The sequence below is a fragment of the Oratosquilla oratoria genome, chromosome 1 (genome assembly GCF_046742065.1).
Source record: "Oratosquilla oratoria isolate Oo_2021 chromosome 1, ASM4674206v1, whole genome shotgun sequence".
NCBI lineage: Eukaryota > Metazoa > Arthropoda > Malacostraca > Stomatopoda > Squillidae > Oratosquilla > Oratosquilla oratoria.
In genome coordinates, this window is record NC_134777.1 from 99,713,076 (window position 1) to 99,730,676 (window position 17,601).

Here is a 17,601-nt window from a genome sequence, read left to right on the forward strand (position 1 = left end):
TCTGCCACCAGCTTCCTTAATCCCTCCTCCGATCCTGCCACAAGCGCAGTGTGGTCCGCAAACAACAGCTGGCTCACCTCCCACTTTTCTCCATTTTCTTTAACCATCTCCAATTCCTGACCCACTACCCTTGCATTCACCTCTTGCACCACCCCATCCATGTATAAGTTGAAGGCACATACAATCAGTTGATATATTTTGTCCACTGGTTGTTCTTTGTACCTTTGTAGAATCCAGATCAAGCACCCATATTAAGTCAGGGAGATGCTAGAACACTGCAGGAAGATCTTAACAAATTGTTTACGTGGTCAATGAAATGGCAAATGAACTTCGAAATCTCAAAGTGCAGTGTGTTAAACATAGGTTTATGCAATCCAGAAAACGGTGTGCTTAGATAACACCTTTTTTAGAGAAAAATGTGGGAAAGACTTGGGAATGCTAGTGAGCTTTGATCATAGATCTAGGAAATGGTGCATTAATGTCAGGAACAGAGTTAACAGGCATTAGGATTTATTGCTAGGACGATTACAAACAAAAGTACAGATGTAGTTATCAAACTCTGTTTGGCATTAGTTAGACCCGTCCTTGACTATGTGGTACAGTTTTGATCTCCAGCCTATAGAATGGATATTAATTCACTATAATCAGTACAGAGGAGTATGACCAAAATGATACATGGGCTCAGAAATTTACCTTACAAAGACAGGTTTAGGCACCTTAATTTATACTCTCTGGAAAGACATAGATTGCAGGGTGATCTAATAGAGGTATTCAAATGGGTCAAAGACTTTAACAAGGGTGATACAGACAAAGTCATCAGAGACAAGAGGGTAGGACTCTCAATAATGGATTTAGATTGGACAAACTTAGAATTAAGAAGGCATTGTTGTTTTAAGAGAAGGTTAGATAACTATGGCTAGGGATGATAGGTGGTAATGGACATGGAACTACCGAGCATAAGTGGGTGTTATCACGATAATGCCCACCTATGCTGTTCAGTATGTTTGGTTCCCAGCTTGGACATACCTATTTCTGCCTTCAAGGCACGTGCAGCTCGTCCATGTGCTAAACTGGAACAAAAACTGAACTGATCAATTATCGCTAGCTTGGAACCAAAAATATTGGCGATACCGATAAATTGATAATGTGGGAAAAAATATTGGATAGCCAAAAATCGATATCATTATTGCGATAATTTATCAAGTCTCCATTTCAGTGTTTCACACCAACAACTACTATAAACGAGAATACAGTTATTCGTTACCCATTTTAGGCATAAAGAAGAAGATTGAAGCAGTTGCAATCCATAGGTGGGTGTTATTGATATAAATTATTGCAATAATTTATCGTGATAATGCCCGCCTATGCTACCCAGTGTAGGCTCTATGGTCTCTCACAGTCTCCTTCATTCATATGGTTTCTCATCCAGCTCCAAGGCTTTTCTTACTTGTGCTTGTTCAAAATGCTGTTCATATTTATCTATAGTAAATTTGACATGTGTTTATTCTGTGTTTTTATGTTGTTGTTGTTGTTGTCGTTCCCTAGACTGTCTGTCCGAGCAGTGCCGTCTCCCCAAGGAATGCTACAGCCGAAACTGGGTTTTCCCACAAATCCTTTATAGAGTGTATGTTGTGTTGTTTGCGTGCATGATTGTGTATAATGCAGTCTTCCATTATGTGTTGTATGGTATGGGGTGAAGTGTTACATCCTGGGCAGCTGTTCACAATGCGGTCATCCAGCCTCTTCTGGTAGCTTAGAAGTGCTGGGTGGTGGCCGCACCGCAGTCTGGCCAAGTGGACTCTGTCCTTTCGTGGGAGAGAGGATTCAGAAGGGTGGATATCAGGGGGTCTGGTATGCAGCAGTGTGTTGTCTTTCAGTGTGTTAATGGAGCGGTTTTTATGTTGTTGGGTGTGGGTGTACAATATCAGCCAGTCCAGCTGGTGTATTAGTTTGTGTTAAATGCAGTGCATTTAAGATTAATGCAGGCTTTGCATGAGTTTTATATTGAAGTGTGTGATTTATTTATTTGTTTTATGAATATATAAATGTGGGTAAAAGTAAGGTGATGAGATGTACAAGGGGAGAAAGTGACAGCAGACTGGAAGTGAGTATTAAGGGAGAGAGATTGGAGGAAGTGGATAGTTTTAGATACTTGGGTGTGATTGTGGCAGGAAAGGGAGGAGCAGAGGTGGAGGTAGAATGTAGTTTGAGAGAAGCAAGTAAATGCTTTGGGGGATTAAAAAATGTAATGAGAAATAAACATTTGGGAATGGGTGCTAAGAGAAGATTGTATGAAGGAGTGATTGTATTGACAGCACTGTATGGGGCAGAACAGAAAATAAGAGAGGAGTTTGAATATATTTGAGATGAGGTGCCTGAGAAGTATGATAAGGGTTACAAGTTTGGATAGAGTGAGAAACGAGGAGGTGAGGAGGAGAATGGGGTGGAAAGGGAGTTGGGGGATAGGGTTGATGAAAGAGAATTAAGATGGTTTGGACACATGGAAAGAATGAGTGAAGAAAGTAAAAGAGGTGTGGAAAGCAGAGGTAGAAGGAGTGAACAAGAGGGAGCAACCAAGGATGAGATGGATGGATAGGGTAGAAGGAGCATTGGGAAAGAGGGAAATACTGTATCTGTTGAGGAAGGACGAGAGAGGACAGAAGATAGGGGTCAATGGAGAATGGTTATGTATGGATGATGCTGTGATGCATGGAAGGGAGTGGGTGGGGGATGGGGAGTGAGTGAGTATGTGTGAAAAATAAATTGACACAGCCTGAAAGGATTTCTCCCCATCTTCTCCATTTCTGCATGAGGGGATAGAGTGGGGAACTCGCTGATTTAATGAAGTGGCCTTGCTGTGGATGTGCTGTGCTTTGTGACACTGCTTCTGACCCAGGGCAGTGGGCAAGGTGCAGTAATGACCCATCATCCAGGAGGAGCCAAGATCAGAGGGAGGGAAGTGGGTGGATGGGAGTGGATTATGTGGGGATGGAATGGGTGAGAGTGGATTTTATGCCTTTGCTTTTTGGCTATGAGTAACTCCCTTGTAAAGGGGCCTTTGGTATATGTATGTATGCACATACAACCCCCTTCTATCATTTCCTCTTTAATCTATATATTTTCTCAATCTTCACCAATAAGGGAATTCATGCTACATAGCTGATTTCATTATAGGGACCATGGTCCACAATTGGATTCACCTTGTCAAGCAATGACAGTAGAGACACTTAAAGAAACAAACTGCCCTCTCCCCCACCTCCATCCAGAGGAGTGGCCCTGATGGTACATCTCTAGAGCAGTACCAAATTGTCACTCCTGCTTTGACCATCAACTCCACTCACCACAAAATTTTTTGATGTGAAGCAGGCACTGGAGTAGTGCCTGTCTTCCCACCCCTACTCAACTTTGCCAGTGACAAAGTAATTAACCCAGGCCCCTACATTTGACCCATATACACTCTCTGTATACCAGAAGACTTCTTCTCCCTTAAAATGGCCACCTACCTTACAAGAAGAAGTCTTTAGTTACATAGATAGTGCATGTGGGACAAATGTAAGGGCCTTAGTAAATTCCTGTTTCACTGGTTAAGATGAGTAGCAGTGGAAGGGTAGGCAATGGAGTAGTGCCTGCCTTCTGTGAATTTTTTTTTGTGATAAGTGGAGTTGATAGTCAAAGCAAGAGTGACAATTTGAGCCTGCTCTGTAGACTGGTACTATCCCAACAGGAGTCTTATGGGTGGAGGTTGGGTTGAGGGAAGTTTGTTTCTTCAAAAGTGTCCACTGTCCTTGCTTGAAGAGGTGAATCTAATTATGGACCATGGTCCCACTGATGAAATCAACTTTGTGGCTTGAACTCCCTCCTTGGTAAGGACTGAGAAAGTATATAGATTAAAGATGGATTGATGGGAGGGGCTTAGGATGATCTGATTTTGTAAAGGAATATATGGAGAGGTAAAGGACAAATGTGGAGAAAACAGAGCAGGATTAAGGAAAGTGGAGGACATACAAATGGTAGAGGAAATAGGAATGTGAAGCAGAAAATGAGTAGAGGAAGAAGGTCTCTCATCCGTAAGTCTCAAATCAAGATTTACAGGCATGTGCTGAAAGTGTACAGGAGAATAGGATAAAGATATTGTGTCTTGTGTGCTCTCTCAAAAGGTGATTTTTCAGGAGGTAATCTTGTAATTTTATTTGTAATGAGGTTCAGGCAATCCTCTCTTATAGGGGAGATGCTGTAGTAGAGAATATATATTCATACTATACTATATTTGACATAACGAAAATATTGTAAATCATGTTTAACATCTTAAATATTACAGACTTTGAAGACAATGACGCAAAAAAATAATGCCTCACCTGACAATGGACTCCAAAGGAGAAGAAATCGGATGACTAGAGGTAAGTTTATCCTGGAGAATTTTGTACAGAGGTTCATGATTGAAAATTTGGTAAATGGTAAGAAATATTTTTAAAGTTAGTGAATGTAATCAGAAAGATCATGAGTAATCAATCCATTAATATCACCTGTGAAATGTTGAAATGCGGGTAATAACCTCTTCTAGTAAAAATCTCAGTAACTCCTGAATTGTTTGTAAAGTCCTAGTTAAATTTTCCTTGGTGGGTATGATATACCCTAGTGTGCAGAGAAATGTTGATAGTGAACAGTGTTAAAGAAGAAAGATGTACTTAAGTATACATGGATCTGGGTGTTGGGTGGGAGGGTGGTTGAAAGATCAATAATTTATTATGTAGTAATATCCACAATGATGATTGGAAGAGTTCTGAATGTGAATGTGTTAAGGGGAGAGAGTGGTGGAATATCTGACCATCTGGTACAGGAGAGATTGAGAGTGGAAGTACAAGATGGAGAAGAAAAAAAAGGAGGAAGGCAGAGAGATGCTGAAATTGAGTTGAATGAGAAGGGAAGGAGGATGAATACCAAGCAAAACTGCGAGATGTAGGAAATGTATTGAAAAAGGGGGAAAAGAAAGTAGAAGGATTTATGTTTTTCAAGGATATCAAAGTATTAAAGTGTGCAAAAATGGTTTGTGGGATGGGAGAATGGGTGGGAACAGCTGGAAAGGTAGTAAGTAATGGAATGAAAAGTTGAGTGCAGTGGTGGCAGAAAAAAATATGAATATATAAAGAATAAAAGAGGAAGCATATGACAAGTATAAAGAGGATGGAAGTGAAGTGTAAGCTGAGGGAGGCTAAGAAAAACAGATATGAAGCATGCAGATAATTTGTGTATGTAATAAGAAATCCTTTCACTGTATGATTATTGAATATAGAATGCACTTTTTTCTGACCTAGAATATGGTGGATAGTGGAAGTTGTATGCCACACTGACACTAGTCACACACACACACACACATATATATATATATATATATATATATATATATATATATATGTAGTGTTACTGGGAGATCTTAATGCTAGGGTAGGAAATGAACCAATAAACAGAGTGGTTGGGAAGTGTGGAGTTTCAGGAAAAAATAGTAGTAGAGAGTTGATGGTGGAGATGTGTCTAGAGAGTTGATGATAGCAAATTCATTGTTTAGGAAGAAATTCAAGCTTAAGTACACATGGGAGAGGGTGGTAGATAGGGCTTTAATGAATTACATAGTGGTAACCAGGGGAAGAATAGGAAGAGTTTTGGATATACATGTTTTAAGAGGAGAGAGTGGGGGAATATCAGATCAGTTTTTGGTGGAAGGTAAGTTGAGAGTGGAAGATAGATGGAGAAAGAGGAAAAGGACAGTAGGTAAGTATGTGCCTAGAGTAAACTGCTTAAACGAGAAAGAAAAGGAGAAGGAGTACAAGAAGCTGAGAGAGAAGTGTTAGTGAGTGAAAGATAGAGTAGAACTAGGAGTGGAGGAGGAATGGGGATGGTTCAAGGAGGGAATCAAAGGGTGTGCAAAGTTGGTATGTGGAACAAGGAGGATGGGAGGAAATAGAAGGAAGGGTAGTAAGTGTGTGTGTATGTATTATTTATATATATATTTTTTTCTTTTCAGATGAAATTCAGGACAACATTTCTCTTTTGATAGACAGTGTTCCTGCCTTGGATTCTCTCTTCACTATAACAGACCGAATAGGTCATGGAACCTTTAGTTCAGTCTATCTGGCACGAACCAAACACAGTGCCACATCCATCAATGGACGTCAACACTTTGCTATCAAGCACATCATCCCAACCTCACATCCATCACGGGTTTTAATGGAATTGAGGTGTCTTAAATTGATTGGGTAAGTTGAGCTTTCATTGAATAGCTCTTGGAGGTTTTGTTTTAGTTTACCTTTATTTGTAACTAGCTTGACAAGTCTAAGTAAAGTTTTATAAAAGAAACCTTTGGGTTATCTGAAGGACTAATAACATATCACAGGTTAATCAAATAATGAAGTCAATACCTTGGATCTCTTGTAGGAGACCTATAGCCCGTATCTCATTTTGACTGATTAAGCTTTCATCATATGGATATAGGATGGCTTATTTTGAGTTGATTTTTCATTAAGACTGTAATCTGTTCAGAACAAGAGGAGCTGGTTTATTCCCAGTGTTTATTGTATGCCCCCACCCCCTCATCCACTCTATTAAAAAATGTATAGAACAGAGAAGAACATCCTTTTAGGCCATGTCATTTCTTTAGCCATATGCCTATTGACTTGTATTGACTGGCTGGCTAGTAAGGTTGTTTATTGTGTGTCTAAGGGAGGTTAGAGTGTTGAAGGACTGGAGAAGTGCCTGTATAGTTTTGCTTTACAAAGGAAAAGGGGACAAATGTGATTGTAGTAGTTTTAGAGGGATCAGTTTGTTAAGTATAGTTGGGAAGGTTTATGGGAGAGTTTTGACTGAGTGGATTAGGTGAGGAACAGGAGTAATTGGTGAGTAGCAGTGTGGTTTTAGGAAAGGTAGATGATGCATGGATCAGATTTTTGTGGTAAGGCAGATTTGTGAGAAGGCTTTAGCAAAAGGTAAGGATTTTTTATGGGCCCTTATGGATTTGATGGAGGCTTATGACGGTAGACAGGAAGGCACTGTCATAGGTATTGCAGATATATGGGATTGGGGGAAGCTGTTAAGGGCAGTCAAGAGTTTTTATGAGAGTAATAAAGCCTGTGTGTACATGGAAGGGATGGTACGGGAAGTAAATGCAAGGATAACAGCCAAGGCACTGGAGATGGTTAAATATGATAGAAGTGGGAGGTGAGCCAGTTGTTGTTGTAGATGACACTGTGCTTGTGGCAGGGTGAGAGGGGGCACTAAGGCAGCTGGTGACTGAGTGGGAAGGTTGTGCAATAGGAGAAAGTTAAAGGTAAATGCGGGTAAAAGTATGGTGATGAGATGCACAAGGGGGATAGAGGTAAATTGTAGATTTAAGAGGAACAAGTATGGGGGATTAAAAAGTGGCATGAGAAATAGGCATCTGGGAATGAATGCAAAGTGAAGATTATATGAAGGGGTGATTGTGCGGATGACACTGTATGGGGTGGAGACTTGGAGCTGAAAGAATTAGAAAGGAGAAATTTGAATGTGTTTGAGATAAAATGTCTGAGATGCATGATAGTCATTACAAGATTGTATAGAGTGAGAAATGAGGAGGAGAGCTGGGGTGGAAAAGGAGATGGCAGATAGGGTTGATGAAAGATTATTAGGAAGGTTTGGACACATGGAAAGAATGAGTGAAGAAAGATTAGCAAAAGGGTTGTGGAAGGCAGAGGTGGATGGAGTGAACTTGATGGGATGATTGAAGATGAGATGGATAGATGGAGTGAAAGGGGCTTTAAGCAAAAGGGGAATGACTGTTGAACAAGGAAAGGAGAAGGGAAGGGTTAGGGGTGAGTGGAGAATGGTTGTGTATAGATGATACTTTGATGCAGCCTGAAGGGATTTCTCCCCATCTCTATTTTCCATATGAGGGGATGGAGAGTGGGAGTCACCAATTAAATGGGGCAGCCATGATGTAGATGTACTGTCCTGCTCCATTCCTTAAGACCTTTGCAGGAGATAGAGATGACCCTTCTTCCATGAGAAGCAAAGATGAAAAGGAAACAAGGGTGATGGATGGGAATGGGTTTATGCCTTAGACTTGGCTATCTCCTGTATAAGGAGGAAGAAGCCCTTTGTATATAGATAGATATAGCCTCAAGTTCTACTGACTAATGATGATAATTGTTGCCTTGAGTTTCATCAAGTAGAAAACCTGCAACATCACAGTGGTTAACACCAATCCCCAGGTCCTCTCACAGATCTCTGTGGGAAATTTATTTGGATCATTGTCTGTGTTGTATTGGTGTGGAACTGTTTATGTGTCACCAGCTGAAATTAGTAGGAAGGTAGCAGTAATTGGTTGGCAGTATTCCATGTTTGCAAAGGCATAAGAAATTGAAGTTTATGGGTAAGGTAATTGATGGGTTTTGAAGATGGGCAGCTCTGTTGTCATTATTGCAGGACCACCACCAGCAGGTACCCTTCAATGGTCACTTCCACTGATTGGAAACCCATAGTCCCAGAAAGAAACATTGGTGCTTTGCCTTTGTTGTCTTAGTATATGCAGTCCGTATGAAGTCCCTTAATTTAACTTCTGAATTTGTTGCACTTCCTCTCTCCACTAGTCAGTTCCTTTCCATTCTCCAAATATAAATTGCCAGGTGATTTTTGGCATATTATAACTATAGATCTTGGTTGTCCAGACAACACACCATAGAAAATTATAGGAATGTGCTTAAAGTATATATAGCTATAAGTTGATAAATGTATGAAGAAAAGGCTCAGAATTTGTTTTAAGTTGATAACTGCTAGTGTTTTTAGTTCAAGCAGGTAATTAGAATTGTTTTAAAGTAACCTTCAAGGTCTATTAATCTGTGACATAGATTTTATGTTATGAAATTTTTTATTCTCAAATTAACATTATGCATAGATATCTTACCATCCTTGCTTTTACCACAATATTTGTGATCATTTGGTTGTTTGCTTGTTTGCTTAGGGGTGTACACAACGTGATGGGAATAACCATGTGTTTCCGCGAGATGAATCACATCGTGCTGGTCATGCCACATTTCCCACACAATCCATTTTCTGTGAGTTGAAAATTTTATGTTGTTTTTGGTTTAAGTCATAGCTGTCATATTTTATTATTTTAAATATCTGTTGCCATTTTCAAATTGTTCTGAATAACATTTTTGGATGTCCTTTACCATCTTCAAGTTGTCCTAAGTAATATTTTCCTTTGTTGCTATTATTTGTCTATTTTCATTATTTTTTTCATTTTTGTTTTGCTGCATATTGTAATTATTTTCTTACATCAGGAAACAAGCTTATTATATCTTTTCTTCATTGATTGATTTGTAGTAAGAAATCAGTGGATCACCTTTTTTTATGTTGAATATATCTACCCATTCATGTTATATAAATGAAGTTGATGTTATAGCATACAGTATGTGCATAGGTAAATGAATATGTACATGAACTTTTTTAGAATAATAAGCATTTAAGAAGGGACATAATTTCAAGCAGGTTTAAAGATATGGGGACTCAATGACAATGGATACAGTAGAAAGGAAAAGATGTTTATGCTCTGGAGTTGTTCAAGGAAAAGAGGATGGATGGCTTTGATTGAAACTTGATTAATGTCACAGACCACACTGCCTTCATTCTCAGACTACACCACAATCAGGGTATACAAAACTTACCTAAAAATGGACACATAACACTACACAACAGCATACCCTTTTCCAACAAGGCAAAAGAAACAAAACAATCACTTACAGACAACACAACAGAAATAATCACCATCAAGACACAAAGGAAACAGTTTACAATATCACAAACATGTACATAAAACCCACCACTTCAGTACCCCAAGGCTACACACCCTGACTTCTGCTATTCAACAGCTTAACAAACTATATACTGATAGGTGATCTGAATGCACCATGACTATACAGCTGATCAATCAATTAATCCTTTGCTACTGGTCTCATTTACAGGCTGCTAGGTATCTGGTAATTGCCACCAAATTAGCCCTCAAGTCACTCAAATATTTGGACACAAAAATGTTATAGACAAGGTTAAAAGTGGAAATATGTGGAAATTATATGCATAGATCAGTTTGGGGGGGGAAAAAAAAGGAAAAGTTGTGATCGTATGGATAGCTTAATTGAGTACATGGAGGATTATTGAAGTTAGATTAAGGTTATAATTGGGATTAACTAAGACCCCATTCAGGCTGGGGTCCAACTCTCAACTGAGTAATACTGGATGTTTCCCATTATAGCACTGGATAGGTTAATGTCAAATTGGCTTGACTGGAATGTAATCGCCACACTGTTTATGTGCTTTATATGGGGATGATAGGGATAGAGAGGAGAGAAATGGTATTGATTGTGGCAGTGGGAGATGATAGGAAAATGACTATGATGGGAGAGGAGAATGATAAGGTTATAGAAAAAGATACAAAGACCATTGAAAGACATGAGAGCTGGCAAGGCTCCTGGGTTAGATGGTTGTCATGTGGAGTGCTTGACAAAAGGAGTAATTGTAATGGAATGATAAGATTGTTTGTGTGTCTAAGGGAGGAAAATGTTCCAGTGGACTGGAGGAATGCATGTAAAGTTCTGTTATACAAGGGAAAAGGGGACACAAATATAGTAACTAGGATGTACTCTGTCTTGCTGCATTGCTTCTGACCTGGGCAGTGGGTAGGAGACAAGGATGACCCTTCATCCATGAGGAGCTAAGATGAGAGAGTAACAAGAGTGGTGGATGGGAGTAGAATGGGTGGGAGTGAGTGTGTGCCTCTGATTCGGCTACTTTCCTTAAAAAGTGGAAGAAGCCCTTGGTGTATAGCTAGATAGATAGAGGGAGTAGTTTGTTAAGTGTAGTTGGGAAGGTGTATGGGGGGGTATTAATTGAGCAAGGAGAGTTTGGGAAAGAGTAGTGTGGGTCTAGGAACATAAGAGGGTGTGTAAATGAAGTTTTTGTAGTAAGGCAGAAGAAAAAAAAAGAAAAGATCTTTTGGTTGTTTATGGATTTGGAAAAGGCATATGACAGTGTTGAGAGAGGCATTGTGGGATGTGTTACAGGTGTATGTGATAGGGGGAAGTCTATTGAAGGCAGTCAAACATTTTTATGTGAGTAGTAGAGCCTCTTTAGTGTAGGGAATAGAGAGAGTGAGTGGTTTGAGGTGTAGGTGGGGCTGCAGTGTGGTAGTTCAGTGTTAATTTATCTATACCAAGGGCTTTTTTTTTTCCTCTTACAAGGGAGGTAGCCAAGTACCTGCTCCCACCCATCCCACCCCCATCCACCACCCTTTCCTCCCACTCATCTTAGCTCCTCATGGATGACGGGTCATTTCTGTATCCTGGCCACCCTGGATTAGAAGCATTGAAACAAGACATAGCACATCCACAGCAAGGCCACTTCACTTAATCATCGACCCCCTATCTGTGTCCCCTCATGCAGAAAAAAAAAAGAGAAAACAGGGAGAAACCCCTTTTGGTTGCATCACAGCATTGTTCATACACAACCACTCCCTACCCCCTAATCCCTTCCTTGCATCACAGCATCATCTAAGCACAGGCATTTTTCACTCATCCCTATCTCCTACCTTCTCCCTTCCTTGCTCGACAGACAATCCCCTCATGCTCAATGCCCCTTTCATCCCATCCATCCATCCATCTCATCCTTGGTTGTCCCCTCAAGTTCACTCCCTCCACTTTTGCCTTCCTCACCTCTTTTATTAATCTTTTTTCACTCATTCTTTCCATGTGCCCAAGCCAACTCCTTCGTCAGCCTTATCTGCCACCTCCTTTTCCACCCCAGCTCTCCTCCTCACCACCTTACCTCTCCTCTCCACCCTCACATTTACTATATCTACAAACAGTGATGAAAAAAAAATCAATGCTTATAAGGATGGTAAATGAGAGGGTGCTAGGCATAGGTTTGGAGCTAATAAATGAGAATGGAGGAAAGTAGAAGATGAAACAGTTGTTTGTAGATGACACTGTACATGTAGCCAAGTTAGAGGATAGAATGAATCGGTGATGGAGTTTGGGAGGGTATGAAAGAGGAGGAAGCTGGAAGATTAGGACAAAATTAAGTGATGAGATGTACAAAGGGTGAGAGTAACAATGGGTTGGAGGTGAATTTAAAGAGTGAGATGGTAGAAGAAGTGAATAGCTTTAGGTATTTGGAGTCGCATGTAGTAGAGAATGGAGGAATGGGGAAGGAGGGATGAACAATGTCATAAGAAATAGGTGTGAGGATAAGTATAAAGGGAAAATTGTATGAGGGCGTGGTTGTGCTCATGACACTGCATGAAGCAGGGAATTGAAATTCAAGAAGGCAGAAAAAATATTCTTATTATGTTTGAGATGTGTTTTAAGAAGTATGGTGGGGTGTGACAAGGATGGATAGAGTGAGAAATGTGGAGGTGAGGCAGAGTGTGGGGTGGAAAGAGGGCTGGTAGATATGGTTGATCAAAAGAAGTAGAATTGGTTTGGGCATGTGGAAAGAACGAGTGAAGAAGAATTGGTATGCATAATGTATGTAATGAACCAGTCCATATCTTATAGATGATTAGATTTTGTACCTTTCCAGGAACACTGTATGTTTTTTCTCAATCTTTAACCATATTTATTCTATTTACAGGAATATGTTGGAAATTTAACTATAGCAGAGTTGCAAGATTATATCAAGAATCTTTTGATTGCACTGAAGCATGTTCACAGCTTTGGTATCATCCACCGGGACATCAAGCCAGCAAATTTTCTTTATAATCGTAGATTACGAAGGTCAGAGCAGCTGCACTCATATTATGGCCTTTAGATCTTCTTGTTATGTGTGATGGGTCTTGTGTTATCCTTAAAATTTTGCAATTTTTATGTACTCTGCTGCATGCTTGTTTTATTCTCGACTACAGTAAATTATGGCAAATAAGTTACTTCAAAGATTATAGGTTGTGGTATAAGTGTGTCATATTCAACCACCCTCCACCACCTTCCAACATAAGGAAGGCTAAAATTGAAATATCAGTATAACTCATGGCAAAGGCATACATATTATTTAGTTATATGTAAAAGGATATAAGCAGCAGAGATTGTTGGACACCAAGTAACAATGAAGACATAGTCAGAAATTCCAGTTATTCATACTCATAGTTTAGTGAAATTCTGAAAACTATTTGTGATGTATCAACTGATGGGAGAGACACCAGATGGGTTTTTGTATAGGTGTAGGGTGAGTGTATGCTTTGATTTGGCTATCCCCTTATAAGGGGGAAAACAAACGCACATGGCTAGCAGGGCCTCCCATAGAGAGAGTGGTGCTGCAACCTCGTGCAAGACCAAATTAGGTCATGTATCACTGCTGTCTCAGCAAGATTAGGGACACAGTATTAATGCCCATACAAAGACATCTCTTTATCAATGTTTCCTTAGTAGTGAGTTTATATGAGTGTATATGTCCCAGAATTTTGGATTAATGCTGAACAACATTACAAAATTATTATTTGGATTTCTAGGGAACTTAAGTTTGACAAGAATCCAAAATGAGAACCATAGTGTATTCTATGTCATAGATTTCAATTTCAATATTAATAGTCCCAGTTCACTATAATAGAATAGAACTGAAAAAAGGAACCCAGGAATGTGCAAAAGCTTTTCCAGTAACATAAATTCTGCTATATGTATATATTTTTCTAAAGATATTTTCACAGTAAATCATCATCAACATTTATCATTCATTAATTCTCTCTGCTTAACAGGTACTCTTTGGTGGACTTTGGCCTTGCACAAGAAGTGGGTCAGATGCCTGTGTCAGTGGCAGCCACTAATGTTGAGGACTTACCTTCAGTTAGCAATACTCCAATGGTTCCAAATGTTAAGACTGTCAAAAGGAAGCTCACAGTCAGCTCTACAGTAAGTTTCATTTATATCTCCCTTATTCTCCACTTCCTCTTTCTTCTCTTTCCTGTCTCCTGTGTTATCTGTCTCCTCCCTCCTATCTCCTCTCTCTCTCTCCTCTCTTCTTTCTCTGTTGTCTCTCTTTTCTCTCCTTACTATGTTTTCTTGTTTTTCTCTCCTCTCTCCTTTTTCACCTCTCTGTTTTTCTTTCCTCTCCTCTCCTCTCTCCTCTTCCTTCTTTTCTCTTCACCCCTCTTTCCTCTCCTCTCCTCTCTATCCTCTCCTGTCTCCTCTCTTCTCTCTCCTCTCTTCTTTCCTCTTCTAATTAGAACCAAAAAAGAAATATAAAATTGATGGAGGATTGGTTAGTATGGGATGAAAGAAAAACATTGCTTCCAAGACAACTAAGAAAAGCACTGGTATGCCTACATTTAGTTCACTATCTCTAATTTGAACAATACCAATAAATTATTAGCCTGGCAACTGGTATTAAATGCCCTTATTGCAATCACCATAGAAAGACACAGCAGAGAAGGATTCATAGTAATGGACACAACTTGGAAAGATTAGGCTTAAGAAGAAAATAGACAAGAACTGTTTTACCAACAGAATGGTTAACAAATGGAATGGACTTAGTAACCATGTATTGAGTGCTGAATCAATTGGTTGTTTTAAGAGAAGATTGGATAATTTTATGGATAGGAATGATAGGTGATAATGAACATGGACCTTCTTAGTGTAGGTGTTATAGTATCTTGCAGTCTCCCCTATTCCTGTGTTTTTACACTATACTATACTGCCCACAAAACTGTCGCTAAATGACTCATGGACTGAACTGGTTGTTTTTGTTGTCGTTCCCTAGACTGTCTGTCCGAGCAGTCACGTCTCCCCAAGGAATGCCACAGCCAAAACTGGGTTTTCCCACAAATCTTTTATAGAGTGTATGTTGTATTGTTTGCATGCATGATTGTGTATAATGCAGTCTTCCATTATGTGTTGTATGGTATTGGGTGAAGCGTTACATCCTGGGCAGCTGTTCACAATGCGGTCATCCAGCCTCTTCTGGTAGCTTAGAAGTGCTGGGTGGTGGCCGCACCGCAGTCTGGCCAGGTGGACTCTGTCCTTTTGTGGGAGAGAGGATTCAGAAGGGTGGATATCAGGGGGTCTGGCATGCAGCAGTGTGTTGTCTTTCAGTGTGTTAATGGAGCGGTGAGTGATATGATTATGAATATGTTTCCGGAGGCTGGTATTTGGTGGTTGTGGAGGAAGAGAAGAGAGTATCTGTGTGTGATACAGGTCTTTGGGTGTTGTTTTAATGTTTCTTGGTGTGCGTGGGTGTTCTGCTATGTAGTGTAGCGGGTGTGATGTGTTTGTGGTGGCTGCGGCAAGTGTTTGTGTGCCTCTCATGTCGAGGTGGTCCTTGACTTTGAGGACTTTTGTTTCATGGTGTAAATGGTCTGTAGGTGTTGTATTTGTGCAGCCTGTAATTGTTTTTAGGGCTTTGTTTTGTATGATTTGAAAGGTGTTGTGGTGTGTCTCACTGAGATTAGGAGCCCATGCAGGACTTGCATAATTCATCACTGAGCATATGCATTGTTTGTATATTGTTGTATTAGTTTCTTTGTTTTGTCCAAATGTTGTTCCAGTGATTGACTTAAGTGCATTAAGTCTAGGTGTGCATTTGTTTTTTATGTTTGTGATGTGTTGTTTGAAAGACATGGATGTATCGTCTAGCATCTACGTCATGGGACCACCCCCCAACCCCAAGAGTTGGGGGCCAAACAGCGGCAACCAGCCCTGGCCACCGGCTCTACGCATGTGGACTGAACTGGTAGGTGTGGCTGGTTTCTTGGGGGCTGCTGGTGTCTTACAAGAGAGAATGGAAGCAAAAGATTAATTGGTTGTCCTTTTGGATATGTGAACATGAAAAAAGAAAAAGAACATTGCACTACTGATTTTTAGTATTTAAATAAATTCTTACTTTATATGTAATTAAAAAATTCAGACAAAAGTTGTTAAAAAGTGGATTTTGAGGAAAATTTTGAAATGTTTCTCAATCAACAGCTATATAGTGTATTGCGTATATTGTGGTTGGTGGTGACATTAGAGGGAAGAGGGTAGTGGGGAGTGGAGTATGTAGGGGATGGAATGGGTGGGAGTGGTTTCTATGCCTTGTCTTTTTGCTACCTTCCGTGTAAGGGGGAAAAATCCTTTTGGATATGTATGTATGTATGTATCTTTGGGTCAGGGAGCTGTTTCCTCACCAGAGTTGACAGGTCAGGTATTATACCATTGAGGTGTCAGACAAACCTCAGAATGGGTTCATTCCTGCATCTGGAAAACCAGTCACTATTCAACATCTCATAACATGAATGACATCAGATATTATTTGACTATATACCAAGAGCTTTTTTCCCCTTATAAGAGAGGTAGCAAAGTCAAAGGCTCTTACATACTCCCACCCATTTCACTCCTATCCACATTCCCTTTCCCCCCGTTCATCTTAGCTCCTCATGGATGACTGGTTATCTCTGTATCTCGCCCACTGCCCTGGGTCAGAAGCAATGTAGCAAGACACAGTATACCCACAGCAAGGCTACTTCACATAATCTGTGACCCCTCCCCCCCTCTATCTCCTCATGCAGAAAAAGAGATGGGAAGAAATCCCTTTGAGCTGTGTCAAAATATCATTCGCACATAGGCACCCCCTCCCCCTCCCCTCCCTTCCTTGCCTATCAGTATCATCTATACACAGTCACTCTCCACTCATCCCTATCTCCTGCCTTCTCCCTTTCTTGCTCAACAGACATTCCCATTTTGCCCAGTGCCCCCTTCACCCCACCCATCCACCTCATCCTTGGTTGTTCCCTCAAGTTCACAATCTCCACCTCTGCCTTCCACACCTCTTCTACACCTGTGTCAGAGTGAATAAAAAATACTGCCACCAAGTCTTCCCACTCGGGTCATAAAGGCAACTAAAACGGGATGGAATGTGGGACTAGGTATCCTGCTCTCTGTGGAACTATGGGTACATTCCTGTGAGAAGTCAAGAAATCAGATATGGGAGTGATTATTCTAGTTGATATAATTGTTTTTGAGGCCATTGACCCTGAGTTCTCTATGTAAGTAGACTTGACCAAATGTTGTATATTTGGTGTTTCTGTAGCAGTTTATGAATTCTTTATTTTCAGGAATCTCCATCAACAGACAAAATTGTGAAAAGACCGCGCCAGTTTTCTCCACATTCTTCCTCCTCAGCTAGTGTTCTCTCTCCTAATGCAAACTGCATCAATACAGTAAGCTGTGCTGTTTTAATTTCCGACAGGAATTTCCTGTTTGGTTCTACTAAGGATTTTAACCCTGTGTACAGAATTGTTTGTAAAGATATTTTAATTCTGTAGTTGACAGCTGTAAGGAGACATGTGGAGAATCAAGGCAACAGATTGATTAAGGCTTCCATAGTGATGTCAAAATGGGTGCTGGAAATGTTTTTATGTGTTCTACCATGCTTTCTTCTTTTCTTTAAATCCAAGCCAACTGAATAAATTGAGTTAGGTTATGCCTCTTCGACTGCTCATTTACTCCTTCCAGAATTTCATTCTTGCCTTTGTGATAAGTTCAAGCCAGTTTTGGGATCATTACTGTTAAGTCTTTTCTGTTCTCTCCCATTCTTCCTCAACAGACATTCCCCTCT

General features: G+C 40.1%; 1 protein-coding gene across 9 annotated transcripts in view; it reads left to right on the forward strand.

The window, feature by feature from the left end:
• LOC143024374 (cell division cycle 7-related protein kinase-like) overlaps positions 1-17,323 on the forward strand; it is a 29,435-nt gene extending 12,112 nt beyond the window's left edge. For 8 of the 9 annotated variants that reach the window (XM_076183193.1, XM_076183198.1, XM_076183177.1 and 5 more), the window contains 6 exons: positions 4,319-4,397; positions 6,020-6,251; positions 8,990-9,083; positions 12,655-12,797; positions 13,769-13,922; positions 17,099-17,323. In XM_076183193.1, the coding sequence (XP_076039308.1) occupies positions 4,331-4,397; positions 6,020-6,251; positions 8,990-9,083; positions 12,655-12,797; positions 13,769-13,922; positions 17,099-17,308 (900 nt within the window). In that variant the 5' untranslated portion in view covers positions 4,319-4,330 and the 3' untranslated portion in view covers positions 17,309-17,323. Of the gene's footprint in view, positions 1-1,288; positions 1,311-4,318; positions 4,398-6,019; positions 6,252-8,989; positions 9,084-12,654; positions 12,798-13,768; positions 13,923-17,098 lie in introns of those variants that run through there. The other variant, XM_076183214.1, reaches the window with a different exon arrangement.
• The last annotated feature ends 278 nt before the right edge of the window (positions 17,324-17,601 follow it).